Raw genomic sequence first — 22,812 nt, 5'->3', positions numbered from 1 at the left:
ATACTAGAAGAACCTTCACATTTAAGTTTGTACTGTATTCAGAAAGCAACTTGAGTTATTGAAGGTACATTTATTTGTTTTAAAGCAGGATCTTGATTCAAGTTATTCTTTAGGACGACTATTCTGACCACTTTAGTTAAGGCCTTTAATATTTTTATTGTGGATGTTATCTACATATTGTTTGGGGACAGGGGGATTTAGAATAGAAGTAATAACTGAAGCCAAGGATGAAGAAAAGATTTTCAAAACGTCACCTGCCTTAATGTCTTTGTCTCCCTTTAAGAATTAGAACATTTTAGCCCTGGAAGAGGATTTTAGGCCACTTGATTTGGCTCTCATAACTTACAGTTGAGGAAACTGGGAGCAAGATAGACCACCTAACTTGTTCTACACGATTAGAACATATGATTATTGGGGCGCCTGGGTGGCTCAGTTGGTTGAGCATCTGACTTTGGCCCAGGACATGATCCCACAGGTTGCGGGTTTGAGCCCTGCATCGGGCTCTGTGCTGACAGCTCAGAGCCTAGAGCCTGCTTCGAATTCCTTCTCGCTCTGCCTTCCCCCCCCTCACACTTTGTCTGTGTCTCTCTCAAAAATAAATAAGCATTACAAAAAAAAGACCATATGATTGTTAAATGGCATCTGGATACCCTAACTCTGAGCAGCAAAATTCATTTTTATATTTGACAGGAAGACAAAACTGTTACAGAATAAGATCATATTGTGTATAACTGAATAGTTGCAGAACCTTTATTCAAGGTGGTGATCCATGTCCTATCTCATTCACCCTAAATCCTTGATTCCTGATGACTAATATTAACACTGCATGTTTTCTTTTTGGTTTTCTTCATATTAGGAAGGGTATCAAGACTATGAACCCGAAGCATAAGAAATACTTTTACTCGCAGTTTCTTGAGATCTACTGAGAGATGTTCCATCCTGTACAAGTACTCAGTTCCAACGTGCCCAGTCATGACATTTTTCTCAAAGTTTTTACAGTGTATTTTAAACTCTTCCATCAGCAGTGATTGAAATTATCTGTACCTGCCCTTACTCAGCATTTCAGTGCTTCCTTCTCACTGAAGTGAATATATGGTAGCAGGGTCTTTGTGTGCTGTGTGGATATTGTGGCTTCAAATCTAAAAGTTAAATTAAAACACCTAAGTGACTACCACTTATTTCTAAATCTTCACTATTTTTTTGTTGCTGTTCTTGAGAAGTTGTGATTTATTATCATATATTATAAGATTTCTAGGTGTCTTTTAATGATTCTGTCTAAAAATAATGATGTATTGTGAAATTTGTTAATATATACAATACTTAAAAATATGTGAGCATGAAACTATGCACCTATAAATATTAACTATAAAATTTTACTGTTTTGTGATGTGTTTTATTAACTTGTGTTTATATATAAATGGTGAAAATTAAAATGTCTCATTATAAAGATCTTATTTTTAATCCCATCTCATTTTAAATAATAAAATCATGCTTATAACAATGTGAACTGAGAACTCCCACAATTAAAGTTCTTGACAGCCATTTGAAGGAGAAGGAATTTTGGAAGAGTTAAGCAGACAAGATGGAACATTAACCCTTTACTCTGGGAATTTACTGAAGCAACACTACCCAAAGTATGTTCTGATGTGCAGTGGTGTCTTGAGAAGCTATACAGAAAAAATGGGTTCCACCGAACAGTGATTTTAAGAAATAATTTTGACTGTCTGCTTCAGATATTAATAAAACATATTAGTACATTAAGGCTCTGAGAGAATCTGGTTAACTTTGTTTAACCCAGCATTTTATTTTTATTATTTCTAAAATCAAACCTTCCTATCACTTACCCTAGGAAATGCCTTTAAACATTTCTGGGAACTACCAGACCATTACCTTAAGAAATGTCCATTCAAGTGGATAAATTCCTAGAAATGATATCTTTTAAAACTAAATCAGGAAGAAATAGAAAATTTGAAAAAAAAAGATTACTAGCAATGAAATTGAATTAATAATCAAAGAACTCCCAACAAACAAAAGTATGGGACCAGATAGCATCACAGGGAAATTCTACCAAATATTTAACGAAAAGCTAATAGCTGTTCTTCTCAAAGTATTCCAAAAAATAGAAGAGAAAGGAAATCTTCTCAGATCATTCTGGAAGGCCAGCACTACTCATTTCTCAATTTACAGTTGTACAAAAAGAATAAAGTACCTAGAAATAAATTTAACTGAAGAGATGAAAGACTGTAATCGGAAAATGTTAAGTCACTGGAGGAAAAAAAATTAAACACTATACAAATAAAATTAAACACTATACAAATAAATGGAAAGATATATTGTGCTCATGAATTGAAAGAATTAATATTTTTAAAATTTCCATACCACCCAAAGCCATCTACAGATTTAATTCCTATCAAAATGCCAATGGCATTTTTCGCAGAACTAGAACAAAGAATCCTAAAATGTTTATGGAACACAAATGATCCTTAATAGCCAAAACAATCCTGAGAAATAAGAAGAATGCTGAAGGTATAATACTCCCTGACTTCAAGCCACATTACAAAACTATAATAATAACAGTGATATGATATGGCACAAAAACAGACCAGTGGACTAGAATAGAGAGCCCAGAAATAAACGTATGATTATATGGTCAATCAACCTAAGAGAAAGGAGGCAAAAATATACAATGGGGAAAGACTGTCTCTTTACTAAATAGTGTCAAGAAAACTAGACCACTATCTTAAACATATACAAAGAGAAATTCAAAATGAACTAAAGACTTAATGTAAGACCTGAAACCATGAAAGTTCTAGAAGTAAACGTAGATGGTAACTTCCCTGACACTGATCTTAGCAATATATTTTTGGGTCACTTTCCTCACACAAGGGCAAGAAAAGCAAAAATAAACTATTGGGACTATACAAAAATACAAAGCTTTTGCACAGTGAAGGAAACCATCAACAAAATAAAAAGGCAGCCTAGTGAATGGGAGAAGATACTTGCAAATGATATATCTGATAAAGGGCTAATACCCAAAATATATAAAGAACTTCTTCAATAATAAAAAAAAAAATAGTCCAATAAGAAAATGGGCAGAGTACCTGAATAAAATTTTCCAAAGAAGACATACAGATGGCCAACAGACAAATGAAAAGATGTTCAACATCACTCATCATCAAGGAAATGTAAATCAAAAGCACAATGAGATATTACCTGACTCCTGTCAATGGTTAACAATAAAAAAGACAAGAAATAAGTGTTGGCAAGGATGTTGAGAAAAATGAACACTTGTGCACTATTGGTGGGAATGAAAATTAGTACAGCCAGTCTGGAAAACAGTATAGAGTTTCCTCACAAAATTAAAAATGGAAGTACGATATGACTTAGTAATTCCACTACTGGGTATTTACCCAAAGGGGGGGGAAGAAAACCTCCAATTCAAAAAGATATACGCACTTCTATGTTTATTATAGCATTATTTACAACGTCCAAGATATGCAAGCTTTCCAAGTCTCCTTTGATAGATGAATAGATAAGATGTGGTATATGGGATATTAGTTATAAAAAATGAGATCTTTTTGTGTCAACACTGACGGACCTAGAGGGTGTTATGCTAAGTGAAATAAGAGAAAGACAAATATGATCTGATTTTACTTATATGTGGGATCTAAAAAACAAAACAAATGAAGAAACAACAACAACAAAAACAAAAACCAGGCTCTTAAATACAGAAAACAAACTGGTGGTTGCCTGAGAGGAGGTGGGTAAGAGAATGGGTGAAGTAGGTAAAGAAGATTATGAGGTACAAACTTTCAGTTACAAGACGAGTCATGCAGATTAAAAGTACAGCATAAGATATAATTAATGAGAAAAATATTGATTCTCTAGATGTATAAAAATCTTATGACTTTTGAATTCTGCTACATATATGAGTCTCAGGATACTTTTTTAAGCAAAGGTTTTCTATTTAGGAAAGATTCATTAACTCCCTAGGGGTGCCGATAGTAAATTTGACTATGAAAACCCTGTATGAATTAGTTGAAAAACTATTTGGTTTACCTTTTTAGTTATTCAGGAGAAAAATAGCAGTTACTTTTTAAAGTCACCAGTACAAAGTATATTTTTAAGTAAGAAGATTCTAGAGGTGCTAGGCAGTTTTTATGTGATTGTGAGTAATTTGATGTATATTGGGCATTGGCAAGGAAAGAGAAAGGAATGACTGTAATGACTCTAAGCATGATCACCATAGAAACTTCCATTTTTGCCTAATTGGAAAGGGACCTCTGTGAGTGTTAAACCGCCTATGTGGTCTTAAATTGGAAAGAAGTGATGTCTCATGTTTGATTTCAACACATTAATGAGTATTTTTAATTAGGAGAACAACATGAAAAATTAAAATATCTTTGTTCAAAAAGCATTCTAGTACTAATATACACCAGTGGTGGTTATCTTGTACCAAGCACTTAAGCAAAAAGTTGTATAAGACACACAAGCCTTTTCAGAAAACTTATCTCCTAGCCACTGCTGAGGCATCCATCTGAGAAGTAGTCTGAACATTAGACTGGTTCTAGGTTTACTTTGCAGATACCATTCCCTCAAGTTTGAGTTATTCAGCCTTATATGACTCTATGGGGACTTTAACAAAACAAGTCAGGGTGGGCTTTGGCACCCAAATGACAACATAACAATCTAATATATGGTTTGGCCTTAAAAGTTGGATTGTTATCAAAATCTCCCCCTTAGTATGAGATGCAAAATATGTTTTCTCATCTTTCTGGCTCATGGTGTAGGCAACTATTGGATTAAACACACACATATCTCAAGGACAACCATCAATTTTCAGAGATAGTGCTGTCTACATCCGTACTGAGGAAGAAAAGCACACTTTTCTAACAGCAAACTCTAAAGACTTCTCTGTCCATTGTACTGACATTACTCTGTTTTATCCAGGATGAGTCATCTCACTGTATTCTTTGTCTTGGGCAGGAGGGCAATGGGGGTGGCATTTCCCTGTGAGCTCTGCCCTGGCATTGGAAGAGGAAATTTTTTTTTATTACTGTGTCAAATATAAATTTAAGTCATTTATCAATATTAGCTCATTTAATTCTCAAAACAACCCTAAGAAGTTCCATTATTATCCTCATTTTCTACATGAGCAAATTGAGGTTCCTGCAGGCTAAGTAACTTTCTCATAGCCACATGGCTAATAAGTCACAAAGCCAGGAATCCCAGTTATTATAGGGCCAGAGTCTGTGTTCTCAGCCCCTAGCCCACATTGTCTCTGAGAGTAAGAACATACAGCTGTGTGAGAGAACCCTCTAGAAGTTTAGGGACTGGGGTAGTGGCCTTGCTTTTCTACATATAATTATTAGAATATTCCTATTTTTCTTCAGATGTCTATGTCCAGAATAAGTGATACTCATATATATATATGTATATTATATATACATATATATATATGTATATATGTATATGGAGACACACTTCTAAGAGAAAGCAGTGAGACCCTGATTTCCCTGATTGACATTTCCTTGTAATTAAGTGTGCATATCCTGACGATAGAACTAAGTTATTTATTTTTAGTAGAAAATAAAAATGTTAATATAGTAAAAAGCAGTCCTCAGTAAGGTACACTTTGTCATTTTTTCTGTTGAATCACAGGCCCTTACTTTCTGTCAAATGGCGTACACATATGCCCCACACAAAGTATACATATATATCATATAAGTAGTATTTTCAATGATACGTACTTAGGAATATAATGCCTGAATTTATAAATAAACTAGAAAGGGCAAGCATTAAGAATTTGTATTTTTAAATGTGGACACCTTAACATTTCATAATACTTTGAGTTTCTAGGTATATTTTTTGATACAGTAATATTGCATTTAATATTTGAGTAAGCCTAGATTTACATAATCCAAAAGGAATAGAATAGATGTAATGCAAACTATTTCAAAATATAATATTAGTTCTGATGTTTCTTGTATAATTATCTAAGATTTCCTTTAATGTTTCATTGTTGCTACAACACTATCTTTGATTATTTTAAGTCCAATAGCACAGATGGTGTATTGGAAGTAGTTAAAAAAATGTTTCTTCAAAAAGTGGGAGTTTGAGCCTCTAATAAGTTTTGCTGATATAATATACTTCTCAAGTCAGGTGGGATTGCATAGGGGATTTCCAAAGTTGTCCTGCAACTAGAAGTTAATATACTGGGATTGCTTCTCTTATGAACCCTATGAAAATTTATCCTCAATTTCCATTAAAGGTCAATGACCAGAAATTCCCACTGTTTCCATGGCAACACAGCAAGATATGGTGCCTTGGAAATGTGCTGCATTTTAATTAGGTTCCTCTAGGGCTTCCTAACTGCCTTTTGTAGGTAAACTAAATACCAGGTTGCCCTATATCTTGCAGTGAGATGAAAGCTAACCCATGTCTGCAAATGTCAAAGCTAAGCTTGGCTCCAGTAAAGTCAGATCTAAACAAATAATAGTAGCAAGTCTATGTGTTTACCTTAGAAAAGAATATAATACTTTTTACCTAGAATAGTCGAGGATGTTTGCTTAATTAAGCTGGCAGGAGTAGTAGGAAGAATATTGGATTTAAAACCATTCTAGGCAGGCTGACTTTCAGTTATGTCACTTCCTACCTTTTCTACTTTGAGCAACTTACTTAATCTCGCAGTGCCTCTATCTCCTTGTCTGTAAAAAACATAATACTGCCTCAGAGCATTGTCATATGGATTAAATGAGTTAATATAAGTAGAATACTTAGAAATATGCCTAGCCCAAGATCAATGACTTAGTGATGCTATTAGGAGTAGTAATACCAGTAGTATGGTAGCAGTAGTAGGGTATAGAAATAAGAAATATTTAAAATATTCAGTTATAGTCAGTAAGAAATATTTAGCCAAAGTAATAGCCAAAGTAATCTCAAGAAAGAAGAACAAAGCTGGAGGCATCACACTTCCTGATTTCAAATTGTATTACAAAACTATAGCAATCCAATCAGTATGATATTGCATTAAAACAACATAGATCAACGGAACAGAATAGAGAGCCCAGAAATAAACCCATGCCTGCATATGGTCAACTAATTTGCAATAAAGGGGTCAAGAAAATAAACTGGGGAAAGGACAGCTTTTTCAACAGCCACATGCAAAAGAATGAAACTGGACCAATACCTTACACTATACATAAAAATGAACTCAAAATATATTAAAGACTTAAGTGTAAGACTGGAAACCATAAGACTTCTAGAAGGAAACATATGCTATACGCTGTTTGACATCAGTCTTGACAATGATTTTTTTGGATCTGACACCAAAAGCAAAGGTAACATATGCAAAAATAAACAAGTGGGACTGCATAAAACTAAAACGTTTCTGTACAGCAAAGGAAACCATTAACAAAATGAAAAGGCAACCTAATGAATGGGAGAAAACATTTGCAAATCCTGTATCTGATAAAGGGTTAATATCCAAAATATATAAAGAACTCACACAATTCAAAAACAATATGATTTAAAACTGGGCAGAGGATCTGAATAGACATTTTTATAAAGAAGACATACAGATGGCCAACAGCTACATGAAAAAGTGTTCCACATCACTAATTATCAGGGAAATCAGCCACAATGAGATATCACCTCACACCTGTGACAATGGCTATTATCAAAAATACAAGAGATAACAAACATTGGAGAATATGGGGAGAAACGAAAATCCTTGTGCACCGTTGGGGGGATGTAAATTGGTGTGGTCACTATGGAAAATAATGTGACGTTTCCTCAAAAAATTAAAAATAGAACTACCATATGATCCAGCAATTCCACTTCTAAGTATTTATCTGAAGGAATTAAAAACACTATCTTAAAAAGATATAAGCATCCCATGTTCATTGCAAGATTATTTACAATAGCCAAGGTATGGAAGCAACCTACATGTCCATGAATGGAAGAATGGATACAGAAAATGTGGTGTGATATGTATATATAGTGGAATATTATTCAGCCACAAAAAAGAAGTAAATCTTGCCATTTGAGATAACTGGGTATTATGCTAAGTGAAATAAGACAGATAAAGATAAATATTGTATGATCTCATTTAAACATAGAACCTAAAATAGTGGAATTTATAGATGCAGAAAATAGGTGAGTGGAGGGGGAGGGTGTAAAGGTGGAAAAGGTAGTCAAAAAATATAAACTTCCAGCTATAAAATGAGTAAGTCATGAATAAGGATGTAATATACACTATGGTGACTATAGTGAACAATATTATATATTTGAAAAATACTAAAAGAGTAGATCTTAAAAGTTTTCATCACAAGAAATAAAATCTGTAACTGTGTGTGGTAATGGATATTAACTAGGTCTGTTGTAATCATTTTGCAATATATGCAAATATTAAATCATTATGTTGTACCCCTGAAACTGTTATGTGTTAATTATATCCCACAAATAAATTTATATTTGTATTAATCAAGATTAGGATGATGTAGAAACACTTAGGAGACTTGAACAGAGGCTATTTACTAATAGCTACGGGAGCATTTTAATGGTCTAATAACCAGTATGGATACTAGTAGACTAATAACTAGCACCAAAATACATCAGACAATTAAGAGGTAAATATGCACCAAAACCATAAATACTAGCTTTACAGAACACATCTATCTTTAGATTCAGCTATACTCACCAAGCCACAGTATCTTCGTATTGAAGTGATATATTTTGCTGTTCATATTTATACAATATGTTCACTGATTTTGGTTCTGATCACCAGGAAAAAGAAGCATATATAAAATTAAAACACACTGGTCCAAAACAGGTTATCATCAACCACAAGGGGAAAAAAGGCAATTGAATCCCATCCATTTCCCAAAACTCATCCATTCCCTAATATCTTTCCCCAAACACCTGCCATTTGGTAGGCTCATTTTGGGCCCCAAAGAAGCAACATTTTACCTGACAACTTCTGCATTACACTAGAAGCAACAGAAATACCAGCAATCAAATGGTTCCAGGAAAAGTATTGTTTCTCTTTATGTCTTTAGTGAGTCCCTGGATATCATTGCTGCAAAAGAGCAAGTGAGCTGGTAAAATATTGTCAGATCATCCTCTGTAGCAAATACTAAACGTCAATCAGTAGGACCATGCACGCTTGTCCTTTTACCCTCGGGACTGTTTGGCACAGACTAGGAAACTAAATTATAGTAGCAGAAAATTATTATTCAGTACTGTATTTCCCAACAAAAATCAACCCTTGTGGTAAAAATAACCGAAGACTAAATCCAGACAGATGAGCATCTAGAACATATTATTTGTGATGTGAGACCTCCCCCTAATCTCTATGGAAATGGTTAAGACAAGTTTTGAGAGGCTGCCAAACATTTGTAATTCAGCAGGACCGACTCCTGCTGTTGAAGATGAAGTGCCATGTTGAATGATGAGAAGTCTGGCAAGTTGTTTTGGCAAACGTCCCCAGCAATAAGCCATGGGTACCCTTGGTGGCTTATACCAAACTTTTAGCTAGGACATTTGCCTGAAAATTATGAGCAACAGTGTAAAACTGAGATAAAGACCTTTTTCATAAATTTTAAAATCTCATCTGAACCAGAAGAAAATACCTGATTTAAAGCAATTGTAAATTATGTATTGTTAATAACTGATTCTGAGCTCTAATTATCACAGCAATGTTTAGATATGAAATGCAGTGGATACTCACTGCCATTCTAATAAGAAGTTTGGCACAACTCAAAGTTATGTCCAAGAATAGCTCTGGAAATCAATATTAAGGAGTTTTGATCTGGCTGTTTTGTTACCGCCCATGGGGAGGATAGACATTCTAATGCTACACTCTGTTGGCTTTTCACTATCAGCCTGAGTTCCAGGCCATTAGACAGAGCTTTCAGTCATCGTTTTCATGCCAACAATTCCTGGATGCACTAGAAGTAGTTCGTTCAAAGTAATTCTTTCTGGAATAAAAAGGATTTTCACATAATAGACACCTTTTTATAGATGATAACTCATATTGACAGTTTGTAATTGACTTGAATTCCTCGAGCTGTTTCTTTACTGACAACCTTTCCCATTCTTACTCCCACACAACACCCATCACCAGTTTAATGCAGACCAATCTATAATGTTGCATATTTAACTGTGGAATACATTCAATATGAAGGTGTTGATGTTGTAATCTTTAACACTTAATATCTGTATAATGTTTCTGACTCTGAATGCATTTATCATTTATATCAAATATACCTTCAACAAAGTCAGACAAGAATTACAACAAACAAACAAATCACCAAACCAATGAACAAAAAACCCATCACAGTGAATTGTAAAATAAGGCTGATATTTTTTAAGTGACAAATTTTTTATAGAGAGTTGATAAATAAATCTACTGAGAATATGGTGTGGAATAATATATTTAAGCCCTACACTGACATCTAAGTTTGTTGGTAGCACTATCTGAATGGGAAACACAAAGACTGTATAATTTTCAGTGTCTGAAGAAGGAAGATATTTTGTTGATGGAGGTGGTTAGTATCGTTATTTTGCAGAGGAATATAAAAGTCCTTTTAATTTTTCCTGTTTTTATATCCAGTAGAAATTTATCCCCAAACAACTATTTTAAAAACAAAACACAGCAAATGGAACCCTTCAAAATCATAACTCCTGGTAGTCAGAGACATACTTATAACCAGAATCATTGCTGAAGAAGAAATAGTGAAAGTCCTAGGCCATCCTAAGGATGGGTGGCTGGGAAAATTATACTGTCCTCCTCTTCAAAGCAGGCCCACATTATGGGCAGAACAGACAGGGACAGATGTTTCAGTTTATCATCTCTTCTAGGTTTCTAAAAGCAGTGAGCCAAAGTCCCAAGCACTGCCTACTCAGTGACAGAATTAAAAGCATTACTTTTCCTCGAGGAGAAGGCCCTGTGAGGTGATCCATACAAATTAGGAAGGCATCTCATGATATTCAGGTATAACAGGCTCAGATACTTGTAGTATAGGACATTATTGGGAGGAACAACATTGTAAGGAAATGCTGGGAAGAAGTCTAGATAGAGAGGCAATAGGGAGATAACTACACAACAAATGACAAGAAGCCAGGAACATGCATGTGAGATACAATACTAAGAATATAGGAACAAGAACTGTTTGTCCGGACAGCAAAAGGAAAGTCTGACAGCAGGCAGCTGCATTCCGTCCACCCCAAGCCAGGAATCTAGCAGTAGAATTCCAGAGCTTTCGGTACATTGGCAATATTAGGGTCAGGCTACAGACCAAAAGACCAGGGTTTTGAATAGATTAACAAAAAGCTCTACTTAAAGTGCCTTATCAGCCTAGATAGCCCAAAATGTCAGCCTTGACTGAGAGGTACTTGGCAAAATACTAAGCAAAGTTCTTACCATGGTTTCGATGCTCAGAAAAATTAAAAAATTTTAAGAATTAGTGTTGAGAATCTTATGTAGATGCAAATGATGTCATATATATCTTAGGCTGAGGTAAAGCAGAAGTATGAAAAATGTCATTTTCCCATGTATTTGGGCCTACAATCTCTATGATACAACGCATATTTTAGTTCATTTTTTGTTTTGTTTTCTTGCAGGGAAGAATCAAAGCCCCCAACATACAAATTCCAAGGAGCAGATTAATTGGCATTGTGCTTTCTGAAAATCCTCAAAGTACACATTTGAAAAGTTTAAATTCCTGGCTAGAACCTTGACGGCATTTGTGTTTCGTGTGGTTATCTAGTTAGTTTCCTTTTTGGTGGATGCCTTCATCTTGTTAAGTTCATACAGGAGTTGTGATTAGGTTTATTGTAGTGAAATTCCCCCACACGACAGCAAAGAGAAAGAACTGTTCAAAAACAGTCTAGATTGTTAAAAGGTACAAAAAACAAGGAGTGAGACCAGCTCAAGATTTAGAATCCAATGCAGATGTAGGAAGAAAAATCAATCTCCATAGCTCTGAACGTCAGTCTATCAACGAGGGCTGACAGCTTTCTCAGAAGATTAATTCTACCTTTCCTCCCCCATTAGCTCCTCCCAGTGGTAGAGAAGCCCTGCCCACCATGACCACAAAGTTATGGGCTAAGGCTCAGAAAACTATCTAATTTTGTAATTGTCCAATTCCTTTATTTTATATAAAGAAGTAAACACCCAAGATTGCATGGTCTTGCCATTTTGGACAGAATTAAACTTTCAACCAATAAAATATTGCAGTGAAAGCTAATAAAGGTGAATTCTACCCTAATTCATAACAATACTCTAAAACATAATTTCTAGAAGGCATAAAAATATTAACACTAAAAATCCTCCAACATACACTGGAAGCATAATAATGCTCCCATATGGTGATAATTATTCATACAACAGATTCCGGATTTACTATTTCCTGGTCCTTGGAGCCACTGTATCCATTCCTACCCCCATACTTTCCTTATTGCTTAAGAGGAAAAAATGTAATCCTTAAGTAATTTCTTTAAAAAGTATAGTAAATTTGGGGCGCCTGGGTGGCTCAGTCGGTTAAGCGGCCGACTTCCGCTCAGGTCATGATGTCGCCCTCCGTGTGTTCGAGCCCCGCGTCGGGATCTGTGCTGACAGCTCAGAGTCTGGAGCCTATTTCAGATTCTGTGTCTCCCTCTCTCTGACCCTCCCCCGTTCATGCTCTGTCTCTCTCTGTCTCAAAAATAAACGTTAAAAAAAAAGTATAGTAATTTACATACAAATATACAAGAAAATAAACATAAATTTTTATGTCTGAATTTTAAACACAAAAATAAGAACTAAATATATACGTAAAGAATGACCCATATACTCATACAAATGTAATCTTATCAGGTTCTTTACTGAACATATTCTCAGGCCCTTATAGTCCAGTTCCAGGTTGAATCTTGCACACAGTAAATATCTGAATGAATGAATCAAGCTATTAGATGTTATTCCTAAACATAAAATATCTTGTCCTGGATATATTAAGATTGAGATAGAAAGAAACTCTTTTGTACATTCACTAATGTGAAAACATGATTAAAATTTGTTATTTCATTCAGGTGTAAAATTAATATAAGTATGGCATGGATAAACTTTCAAGTGCCTACCATCAAGTAGAGTGACATTTACTTTTGAAATGCTACTTCTCTGTCCTTTAAACCATGACCAAGTTACCTTGATCCTTTAAATAAAGGGACTTTAGGTCACTGGAAAAAAAAAACAAAAAGGTAAGTGCTTATCTTTAGGAAAAGAAAAACTCAGTCATTTCAGGACACCATCAGCTTAAAAGGAGGCAGCACTTTTTTGGGACTATGTTTGACATTTTCCACATATTTCAAGAAGGTCTTAGTGATCTAAAATTGTAGCAGATGGAATAGCAGCAGGTGTGAACTCAGCAAATATACAAGAGATAAGATTCTAAACTAGGCCAGTCACTTAAGGCCTTTGACAATTGAGGACTAGAAAAGATATCAAAGGATATCAAAGACAGTGGATAGACTAGAAAATATATCAAATAGTGTGTGTATGTGTGTGTAATGCATTAAAATTTATAAATTTTTTTATGACATGCCATGGATCTAGATCCTAGTACAGAGACAATAAGCATGGGAAAACAGAGGTAAGAGATACCAAAGTAAAAAGAGGAAACTTATTCCTAACTACTATGTAAACTAACTCAATTACTGTACTTTTAACCTTAGGCAAATGCTTCTCTAAAGGCAAATTCTTATTTATTTTGAAAAGTTCATCCCAAATACTTGTTCTATCAGTTATTTTGAAATTGTCCAAAAAAATGAAAACATATTGACTATTTTTAAATCAGAATCTTTGGGTTCAAGTCTTACCTCTACCACATTCTAGCTATGACATCCTAGGAAACATCTTAGTCCCTCTGAAAATAACATGTAAATTGGAAATAATGGAACTCACATACTTTGTTGTAAAGATTAAATAAAATCTACTATAATTAATTACTCTTAACATCTAGTATTTCTTCATTTCCATTTTCTCATCTTCAGTGTTATGAGTCAAAATTTTAAAAGATGGAATATAATTAAAATGTTGTAGATATTATTCAAATAAATATGAATTACAAATAAATATATCTGTTTGGGTTTAATGTGTAGTAATTCCTTACATTACTATGGTGAACATTATAAAGAGGGGGAAAAACACTTTGAACAATAAGAGCTTAGGGCAAAAGAAACAGAAAGAAAAATGTTTTACATACATTCCAACTTTGTTATCAGTGTAACATTACTTTTCTATACATTATGTTGGAGAGAACTGGGTAATTTCCAAAAAGCCTTTTGATTCAGTAAGAAACACATAAACAAAGAAACTTAAATTGCAAAGTAAAATCTTATTGTTTACTTACATCATCCTAACTTATGTAGAGGAAAAAGAAAAATGACAGAAAACTATAAATACTCCATCCTTAGACATACATTTGAAATAGACTGCACACTACCCAAATATAGCCTGCATTTTGTACTTTTGGCTGTAATAGAGCACAGAAATGTTTTACAAGCTGTTAAACTGACTAAATATTATGCTTGTGAGTATCAGTAATATAAATTCAGTAAGGAAATTCTAATATATCTTTAAACTTTATCCACTAAAGAAATACATTTAAAATTTTGTATTCTAAATACTGTATTTCAGAATATATACAAGGGGGGTGGAAATAATGCTTGGCTTTCTGGTTCTTGGTTCTCTGATAAATGCCTCTATCTTTCCACTTGCAGGTGATTCATAAGGGCAGTGACAAGGGCAAAGGCACACATTATATTACGTAAAGGGCAGGAGTAAAACTGCAAAACTTCAGTTATCAAGAGCTGACTAATCTTCATAGTAGCAGTTCCAAAAGGGAGGTTTAATTTGTGAGTGAACCAAGAGGTTCAAGTACCAATGGTAGGTTTTAACAATCACCGTTAAATATATGCCAACATTTGAATTTTATATAAAATTTAATATACACATATATGTGTAGTTTTTTCTGGATAAAAATATTTATGACCGTCTACTTCTAAAGTGGATGTGACTCAGGAGAGGTTAAGAAATTAAATAAGGATGCCTGGGTAGCTCATTCTGTTGAGTGTCCGATGCTTGATTTTGGCTCAGGTCATGATCTCACAGTTGTGAGGTTGAGCCCTGTGTTAAGCTCCATGCTGGGCATGAAGTCTGCTCAAGATTCTCTATCTCCTCTCCCTCAGCACCTCCCCACTCAAAACAAACAAACAAAAATAATAAAAGTGTACTTCCTGCCCAAATATTCAGTGATAGATAATCAAGGAAAAATTTTATAATACAATTCAAATCAACCAAGTTTTAGTGAGAAAGATAGCAACTGTGCCTTTGACATCATGCTATTTTCCAACAACCAAATAACCATAGTTTTGCACAACTGGGTAAGCTGACTGCTAGGTCCCAATTGATGAGTAATTCTTTGCATATTCTTTAATTATCTGGGCAAATGACCTTTGAAAAGTATATTGCCTGGCTCTGTCGTCACTGGATCCTTACTTCTTCCTCCCTAACTGGTCACTAGGTGAACAGGAAAAACAACAACAACAAAAATCCAACACATCAGAAGAGCTAAAGACAGTGCAGAAAAAAAACAAAAGAAACAAACAAACAAAAAGACCTTTTTATCAGCAAGCTGCACATGTTAGAGTCATTGGGGAAATTTAAAATGTGATAAGTATAGCCAAGAGCTATATTTTTTTGCTACAGAATTACCAGAATTTGAAGTTTAGTCCATTGGAAACCTATGTCAAAAACAAACCAAACCGAAAAGAAAAACTCTGCTAATTAAACTTAAAGAGGAGTGGATCTACATTGTCATACTTCCTAAGACTCAAACATTCTGTGTAACTACTTCTAGTGTTACAAAGACCTATAGGACTGATGTCCCTTGTGAATGAGTCGGAAACACATTTTACTTCTACAAGAATCACAGCTGTAACCTAAAGAAAGAAAGTAAGAGTGCAGATCATCCTTTTTTCCTACCTATTTTTATGAGCTGTTCAATTACATCCACAAACTCCATTTAAGCTGACAACTGGCATTTTTCTTTTATTCCCTCTGCTCATACTAATGTTTTTAAGCTTCCATGTTCTCCTCTAGTTGCACCATCTTGTTTTTGCCTGCATCTGTTCTTCATTAGCCTCCCAGGGCGGTAAGTTTTTATACAGTATTTATGGAGCACCCATGAATGAGCACGAGACTGAATATCCATTTGGGAAAATTTGTTTCAAGACTCACAAAGCTAACGATCTTACAAGAGAGCAAAGGACAAAAATAGCTGCTACTTTATCCAACAAGAGTAAGATGAATTTTTTGATAAGTGGCTTTTTTGTGTGTGCAGCAATGAGATAGGGATTCACTTCCTTGATTTCTCATTCATAAAAGGCTATTTTGATATTACCTAAGGTTTGCTTTGGAAGCTATTGCTTCTCATTTGTAAAATGGCAAGCAGCTTTACATTTAAAAAATAATTACAAATATTTTTAGAAAATCTTCATTGTTAAAAAGCTATATGTTACACATATAATATTATTTAAAATGCTGAGCTGATTATTATTACACTGTGTCCTTTAATAGCAATCTTTATACTGCTGTTATTAGATAGGATATTGAATTACAAAAACATTTATGTGGTATATTAGAAATGTACTGAAATGAGGTAAGAATATAGTTGTCCAAAAATATAATGAATGAATTAATTTAAATTCATTAGATACTGATTGAATACTTTCTGTATACTTAGATTAAGGGCATATTCTGTCAACAATTTTATTGCAGTAAACTGTAATATTAAATGTGGACTTTGTAGTATGGATATCCTTGGAATTTTGTTTCATTGTTGTTAATGTAAGCATTCTAATTTGAGTACAAAATTTTGGAGAGAAGTATCTGTCATACATTTGTTAGGAGGTAGGAGAAATGTAAAAGGGGACATTAACATTTACAATGCAAAAATAGATGCCAACACATGATAAATACAGTTTATTATTTTTTTTTTTTGATAAATACAGTTTAAATATATTACTTGAGATATATTTGTTCGCAAGTAACAGACACCAAACAGAGGTAGATTAAACAAATAAACATACTTTTAGGAAGATACTGCCACATCTCACACAAGCTAAGCTAGAGCTGAAGTGGGTCTCAGGTAAAGCAGATATTCTTTCAGAATATCTGAGCAGGTTCTTTCTGTGGGAGTTCATAGGCCTCAGGGTATTGCCATCAATAAAACTCAACTACTAGAAGCTCCTAGTCTCTGTGTCTCTCATTCCAGCTTCCTAAATCACTGGGATCAGGCAATGGTCACTGGTTACATGAGGTGTCCACCTCAGACCCAATCAACCACAGCAGGCCTATAGAATAGCCATGACTGGTGGAGACCCCCTTCTGTATCAGTTTCCAAAGGTAGAGAATGGTTGTCATCTAGACACTAAGCCAAAAGATGTTTCTTAAAACCAAAAAGAAAAGAGTGTGATAGTTTACCAAATTCAATTTTAATGATAATTAAAGTTGATGATCATACTTTAAAGAATATCTGTTCACAAGTTATGGGCAGAATATTTCCTACTTCAGCAACACAACTAAAATGTGTGTTCAGTCTTCCTTTGTAGTACACAGAGAGATACAGTATAAAATAAATTCAATTTTATTCATATAAGTAAACACTCAGATTTTTAAAACCCAGCTCAATAAGCTTTATTTTTTCTCTTTGCGCCTTCCAAAATCTTAGATGTGAAATGCAATCATTCAACTGTATTAAATTTTATAGAAAGTTGAAAACCTAATGGTATGAAAAAAGAATATGGTGACTTTTTTATACACTAATGCGTATATAAAGTAATATGTGGGTATGCTAACTTTTAAGAAATAAGCTGTGGTGGGGGGGGGGGGCAGTTCCTGGATGGCTCAGTTGGTTAAGTGTCTGACTCTTGATTTCAACTCAGGTCGTGATTTTACAGTTTGTGAGACTGAGCCCCACAACCAGCTCTCTGCTGGCAGCGCAGAGCCTTCTTGGGATTCTCTCTCTACTTCTCTCTCTCTTCTCTGCTCCTCTCCTTCTCGCATGCTTGCTCACTCACTCTCTCAATAAATAAATAAATAAGCCAGCAAGCAAGCAAGCAAAAAAAAAAAAAAAAAAGCTAGGGTTCCCTTTTAAACATTACAAGATACTAGAGTTTCTGATTGCTCTTAGATTAAATGATGTTACTCTATTACTAACTGTACTTGATGGAGTTAGTGAAGAAGTTGTTTTTGTTTTGTTTTGTTACTTGCTTTCCAAGAAATAATAATACCTCAGCCTTATGTGCTTTAGCATTCAGAATTTACCAAAAACTTCAGTGGCTATACAAGTAGCACATAAATAAGCAATGAACAACAACAACCAACCCAGCAACAAAAACATTGAGTTCTTTGAATAGTTACATAATCTGCCCTTGGTTTTTAAACAACACAAATCTGCCCATTCTACAATGGCATAATGAGATGACCAATAGAAATCATGGGTGATTCCTTATGATTACTATAGGTGAAGAAAGCTGATTTCAGTGGCTTGTGAAAGACTTCCATGGTCAAAAATAGCTGGATTTGTTTTCTCCCCTCTGATAATAACCAAGCACTTAACTCCTTTAATGAAATCCTTTTGTTGGATCATGAGAGTGAAGAATGGAAAGCAGGAAATTTCAAGATGAAGAGACAGACTCTCTTTGTCTGAGCAGCTGACTGCTGGGCCAGAGCAATATCAGGGGGGCTCAAGCTAAAAACAGAAATGACAAAAAAATACAACAGGCTCCTTTGTACATTCAGTGGCATGTTAGATTCAGGGCCAGATACTAGCAGTGAACAGACGACAGGAACCAAGCATGGATATCTGTGAGGAGATGAAAGCCTTGCTGTTTTGCACACTGGCAAATGACATGCATGGAAACACCAGGGATTTTTCATGAAGTTCCATCTTTCTTGTCCTGCCTTTCATCAAAGAAGGAAATCAATTAAATTGGGAGCCCTTGACCTTCACCCTCAAGGATGCAAATTGGCAAGAATGGCATTGCTTCTGTGAGAGCATGCCAAGCCGCCTAGAAAGGAATTGCACTGGGAATGAATAGCAAAGATTTCTGGCAATATAGATGAGGGAGGGTGTGAAAACAGATTCCATTACGTTCCACAGGTTAAGGCAGCTTTACTAGAATTTTGACACAGTTGATTCTAAAATTAACCTAGAACTATTACTAGGTCTGTCAAGAATCCTAGTGTCTACTTCTAATAAGCTTGAGCAACAGCTATGGCCTAGAACTCTCTGGATCATTCCCCAACACATCAAGTTGTCCTGGCTAGGCCATTTTTAGATCAGTGGAAACCACTAGCTTAGTTGCAATCTATGTCTTATTGTGAATCAGAGGCATTCCAGTAGATAGAATCAAATTCCAATATAAGCTATTAAAATTAACCTTATTCTATTTGTAATATATTAAAAAGTAACCAGTGATTGGACTTAGTGAAAATCCTCACACAGGTCCAAAAACATCTAATACTTACATATTTAATAGAGTAATTACTCTGCTCTTTGCTGAAGTAGGGGCTTGTAACTCAGTTTGAATTTTGTTTACTGGAAAAGGCATCAAGTAAAAAGATAGAATGAAGTTTGATGCAATTGGTTGTTATTAAACTTTATTCAGTTGAAATGAATGAAACGCCAGAAAAGGGAAATGTACAGGCTGCTACAACATATCAGGCTTTTGGAAGGTTCAGTGGAAGTACTAATTATAAGGACAATGGAATCAGATAGCTCTTGCTGAGCATAATTGATGCATTGGAGAAAGACACTGAATGCCTAAAGGTAATTTCACAAATCAAAAGCACAATGTGAAATTCAGCCTCTAAGACTGCATATAAAGTAACTCTTATCATTTACAGTCTACAACAGAGAAAGTAGAGGATCCCAGCCAATAGCAGATCTCCAAGGGTTGAAATCTCAACTACATAAAGTCAAGGCTTTAGTTGGATAGAGGTGGAACTCTGAGACATGAGAAGGCCATGTAAGTAGAGAATATCAAAGCCTCAGATCCACTTCAACACCCTGGGTCTATAGGAATTTTCTGCCCCTCTCTGTTAGAGGAAGAATCAAAGGGTTCTAGTTTCCCCTTGCATAAAGACAATGCATCATCCTCTAGATTGTACCCCATGCTGCCAAAAGAACCTAATCCCACATCCCCTCCTAGCCACCAAATCAAGATGTAGCATCAAGCCACAGCAGAGCATGGCCAGTCAAGTGCTGGGACTAGAGGAGAAGAAATGGCTATATCCTGAAAAAGCTGCATGATTTAGGCAACATGTGCTAGCAGAAGCCTAGAAATTATGTATGGGGCTGGATTCTGAAGGTGGCAGACCATGGAGTTGCAAATGGGGAAGGGAGGTGGGGGTGTGGATGAAACAGAAGGTTGTATAATTAAGAGTTTACTGACAGCAATATTCTCCCATAGTACAGGATCTCCTAATCTGGCAATATTCTCCCATAGTACAGGATCTCCTAATCTGGCAAGGACCTCAGAAGATGGTGCTGGTATACTGATTTTTCAGTATGCTAATTAGAGCGTTCTAATTCTAACTTGGTTGACACTTAGAAGTTTGGAGAGAGCACTGACCCACAGTATGTGAAATAGAAATGGAGTAACTGCAGTAGCAGATAGTGAAAGCAGGAATGCTAGATCGGTATCTACAGGAGTTAGAAAATCTACTAGCTGACCATGTTTCATCGGTGGAGTTGGAGGATACTTCTACCAAAATGATAAATTATGCCAGTGAGAGGGGAGCATTAAAACCACTATCAGTGGTTACTTTTCCTCTAGAAGAAAACAGTAGGAGATTCTGCTATAATTGGGCTCAATCGTAGAACTGGGAATTTTAGAATCCCAGAATAATAGATGCCAGGTAGTGGCACTTAACTGTCAGAAATAAAATAAACTCAACATTAGGCTGTTAGAATGAATGTAATGAGCTGCAAGGTTGGTATGGCAAACAGGGGACCTGAACCACAAGGTACCATGGAAATGGTTGATAAAACACAGTTTCTTAGGGGTAATCTAGATGGGCAACCAACAAGGATATTGTTCAATCCATGTAATCAAAAGAAATCAAGAAAGGAGATTAAGGGCACCAGGCCCAATAAAATATTTCAAATGCTTGCTCAGGTTTCAGATCTAAGCCATTTTGCAGATCTTAAATAATGACTAAGGTCCTCAGGAGAAAGGGCCCTGCAAGACTCTAAAATTGGGAGAATATGTAGAAAAATTACCCCTACAGGCCTCAGAGAGGTAGACATTTACTCAAGTAACCATATAATAATGAGGAAAAGGGAATACAAAATATTTCAAAGAAGGTTCTTCACGGGCCTGAGTTAATGTGATCATCAGTAATGTGAAGAATGTAATAAAGGTAATACTCTCTGAGGTTCAGTTTATAGGGAATTCACTGGGTTCCCAGACCATCCAATGTTTAGTTCTCTGGAACCTGGTCCTGAATAAATGGTTGTTCTTAGGATTCCCACATAAATTCCTCCTCCTAATTCATAGATTATGTTGTTGTGAGAAAGGCCACATGGAAGCATCTAAAACTGACATCATCGCACCCCAACCCCATTGGTCAAGTCGGTAAATCAAAAACAATGTTGCATGTTGGAGGGAATGGCAGTGATTAGTGCCACCTTTAAAGGTTCAAAGGACAGGAATGATGGCCCCCATTATATTCCAGATGAATTCACTAGTCCAGTAGATGAATTTTGTTTGCTGTGTAGGATATGGATAATTAACATGGGCTCAGATACATGGTGTGTGGCCATTGATCTAACAAATGTTTTCATTTCTATTCCTATTAAGAAGGAGGATAAAAAACAAAGTTGTAGTAATAATGGAACAGACAGAAATATACTTTTATGGTCTTGCCCTATGGCTACATTAACCCTCCTACCATCTTTTATAATATATTTGGAAATGATCTGGACTGTCTGAATATTTATAGAATATGAGTACACATGTGAGTATACTTTATGGGTAATATCATGTTAATGGAACTGGCTGAGCGAGAAGTCACAAAGATGTGAGAAGTTTTGATTAAATGCACAAACTACAGAGGATAGGAGACAGACCTTATGAAGAATCAGGGTCCAATACATTGGTAAAGTTATGAGGGGCTCAATGACCTGGGTCATGCTGGATGTCCCCTACAAAACTATTGCATCTCACACCTAAGAGGATTTTGGTGTCATGCAAGCTAAGAAGATAGCACTTTTGAGTCTGTGGCAGAATATCCCACTGGTGGGAATAGTGCCCTGACCTTTAGTAGATGGCACGAAGCTGCCAAACTGGAGTGGAATCCAGGGAAGAAAGGTGCCCTGCAGCAAGTCCAAGCTGATATGAAAGCAGTTCTACAACTAGGGCCATTGTCATGTGAAACTACTATTTTCACATTTCTGCATGATCCAGGTTAAAGTAAAGGACGGTTTAAAGGATGGTTGAATAACAACTCTAAAGACAGATATCCCCTGGAGCCATTTGTTTATATTCCAAAGTGGTGCAGAAAAAAACCTAGAGATGATTTCTTCTCCCCCGAGAAGGTTTGTTTATATCCCAGAGCAAAAGTCCCTTCTGGAGAGGAAGAAGGCAGATGTGCCATGATTTCAGAGTTCCTCTTCTATATTGCAACCTCTGTATGTGCCAAGTAATATCTGTCCCTCACTGTGTGGCTCAAAGGCGAATTAGGGCCCTGCTAAGATGCTCGGT

General features: G+C 35.5%; 1 protein-coding gene and 1 long non-coding RNA gene across 9 annotated transcripts in view; one reads left to right on the top strand and one right to left on the bottom strand.

Annotated features, from left to right (window-relative positions):
• SNCA (synuclein alpha) overlaps positions 1–1,389 on the top strand; it is a 161,906-nt gene extending 160,517 nt beyond the window's left edge. For all 7 annotated transcript variants that reach the window (XM_060654639.3, XM_060654638.2, XM_060654640.2 and 4 more), the window contains exon 6: positions 857–1,389. In XM_060654639.3, the coding sequence (XP_060510622.1) occupies positions 857–889 (33 nt within the window). In that variant the 3' untranslated portion in view covers positions 890–1,389. The remainder of the gene's footprint in view (positions 1–856) is intronic.
• LOC132692308 (uncharacterized) overlaps positions 1–22,812 on the bottom strand; it is a 270,163-nt gene that overhangs the window by 77,873 nt on the left and 169,478 nt on the right. The window lies entirely within an intron of this gene.

The sequence above is a fragment of the Panthera onca genome, chromosome B1 (genome assembly GCF_046562875.1).
Source record: "Panthera onca isolate mPanOnc1 chromosome B1, mPanOnc1 haplotype 2, whole genome shotgun sequence".
Taxonomy (NCBI): Eukaryota; Metazoa; Chordata; class Mammalia; order Carnivora; family Felidae; genus Panthera; species Panthera onca.
Note: the sequence above shows the minus strand (reverse complement) of the source record. Positions and strands in the feature narration are given on the sequence as shown.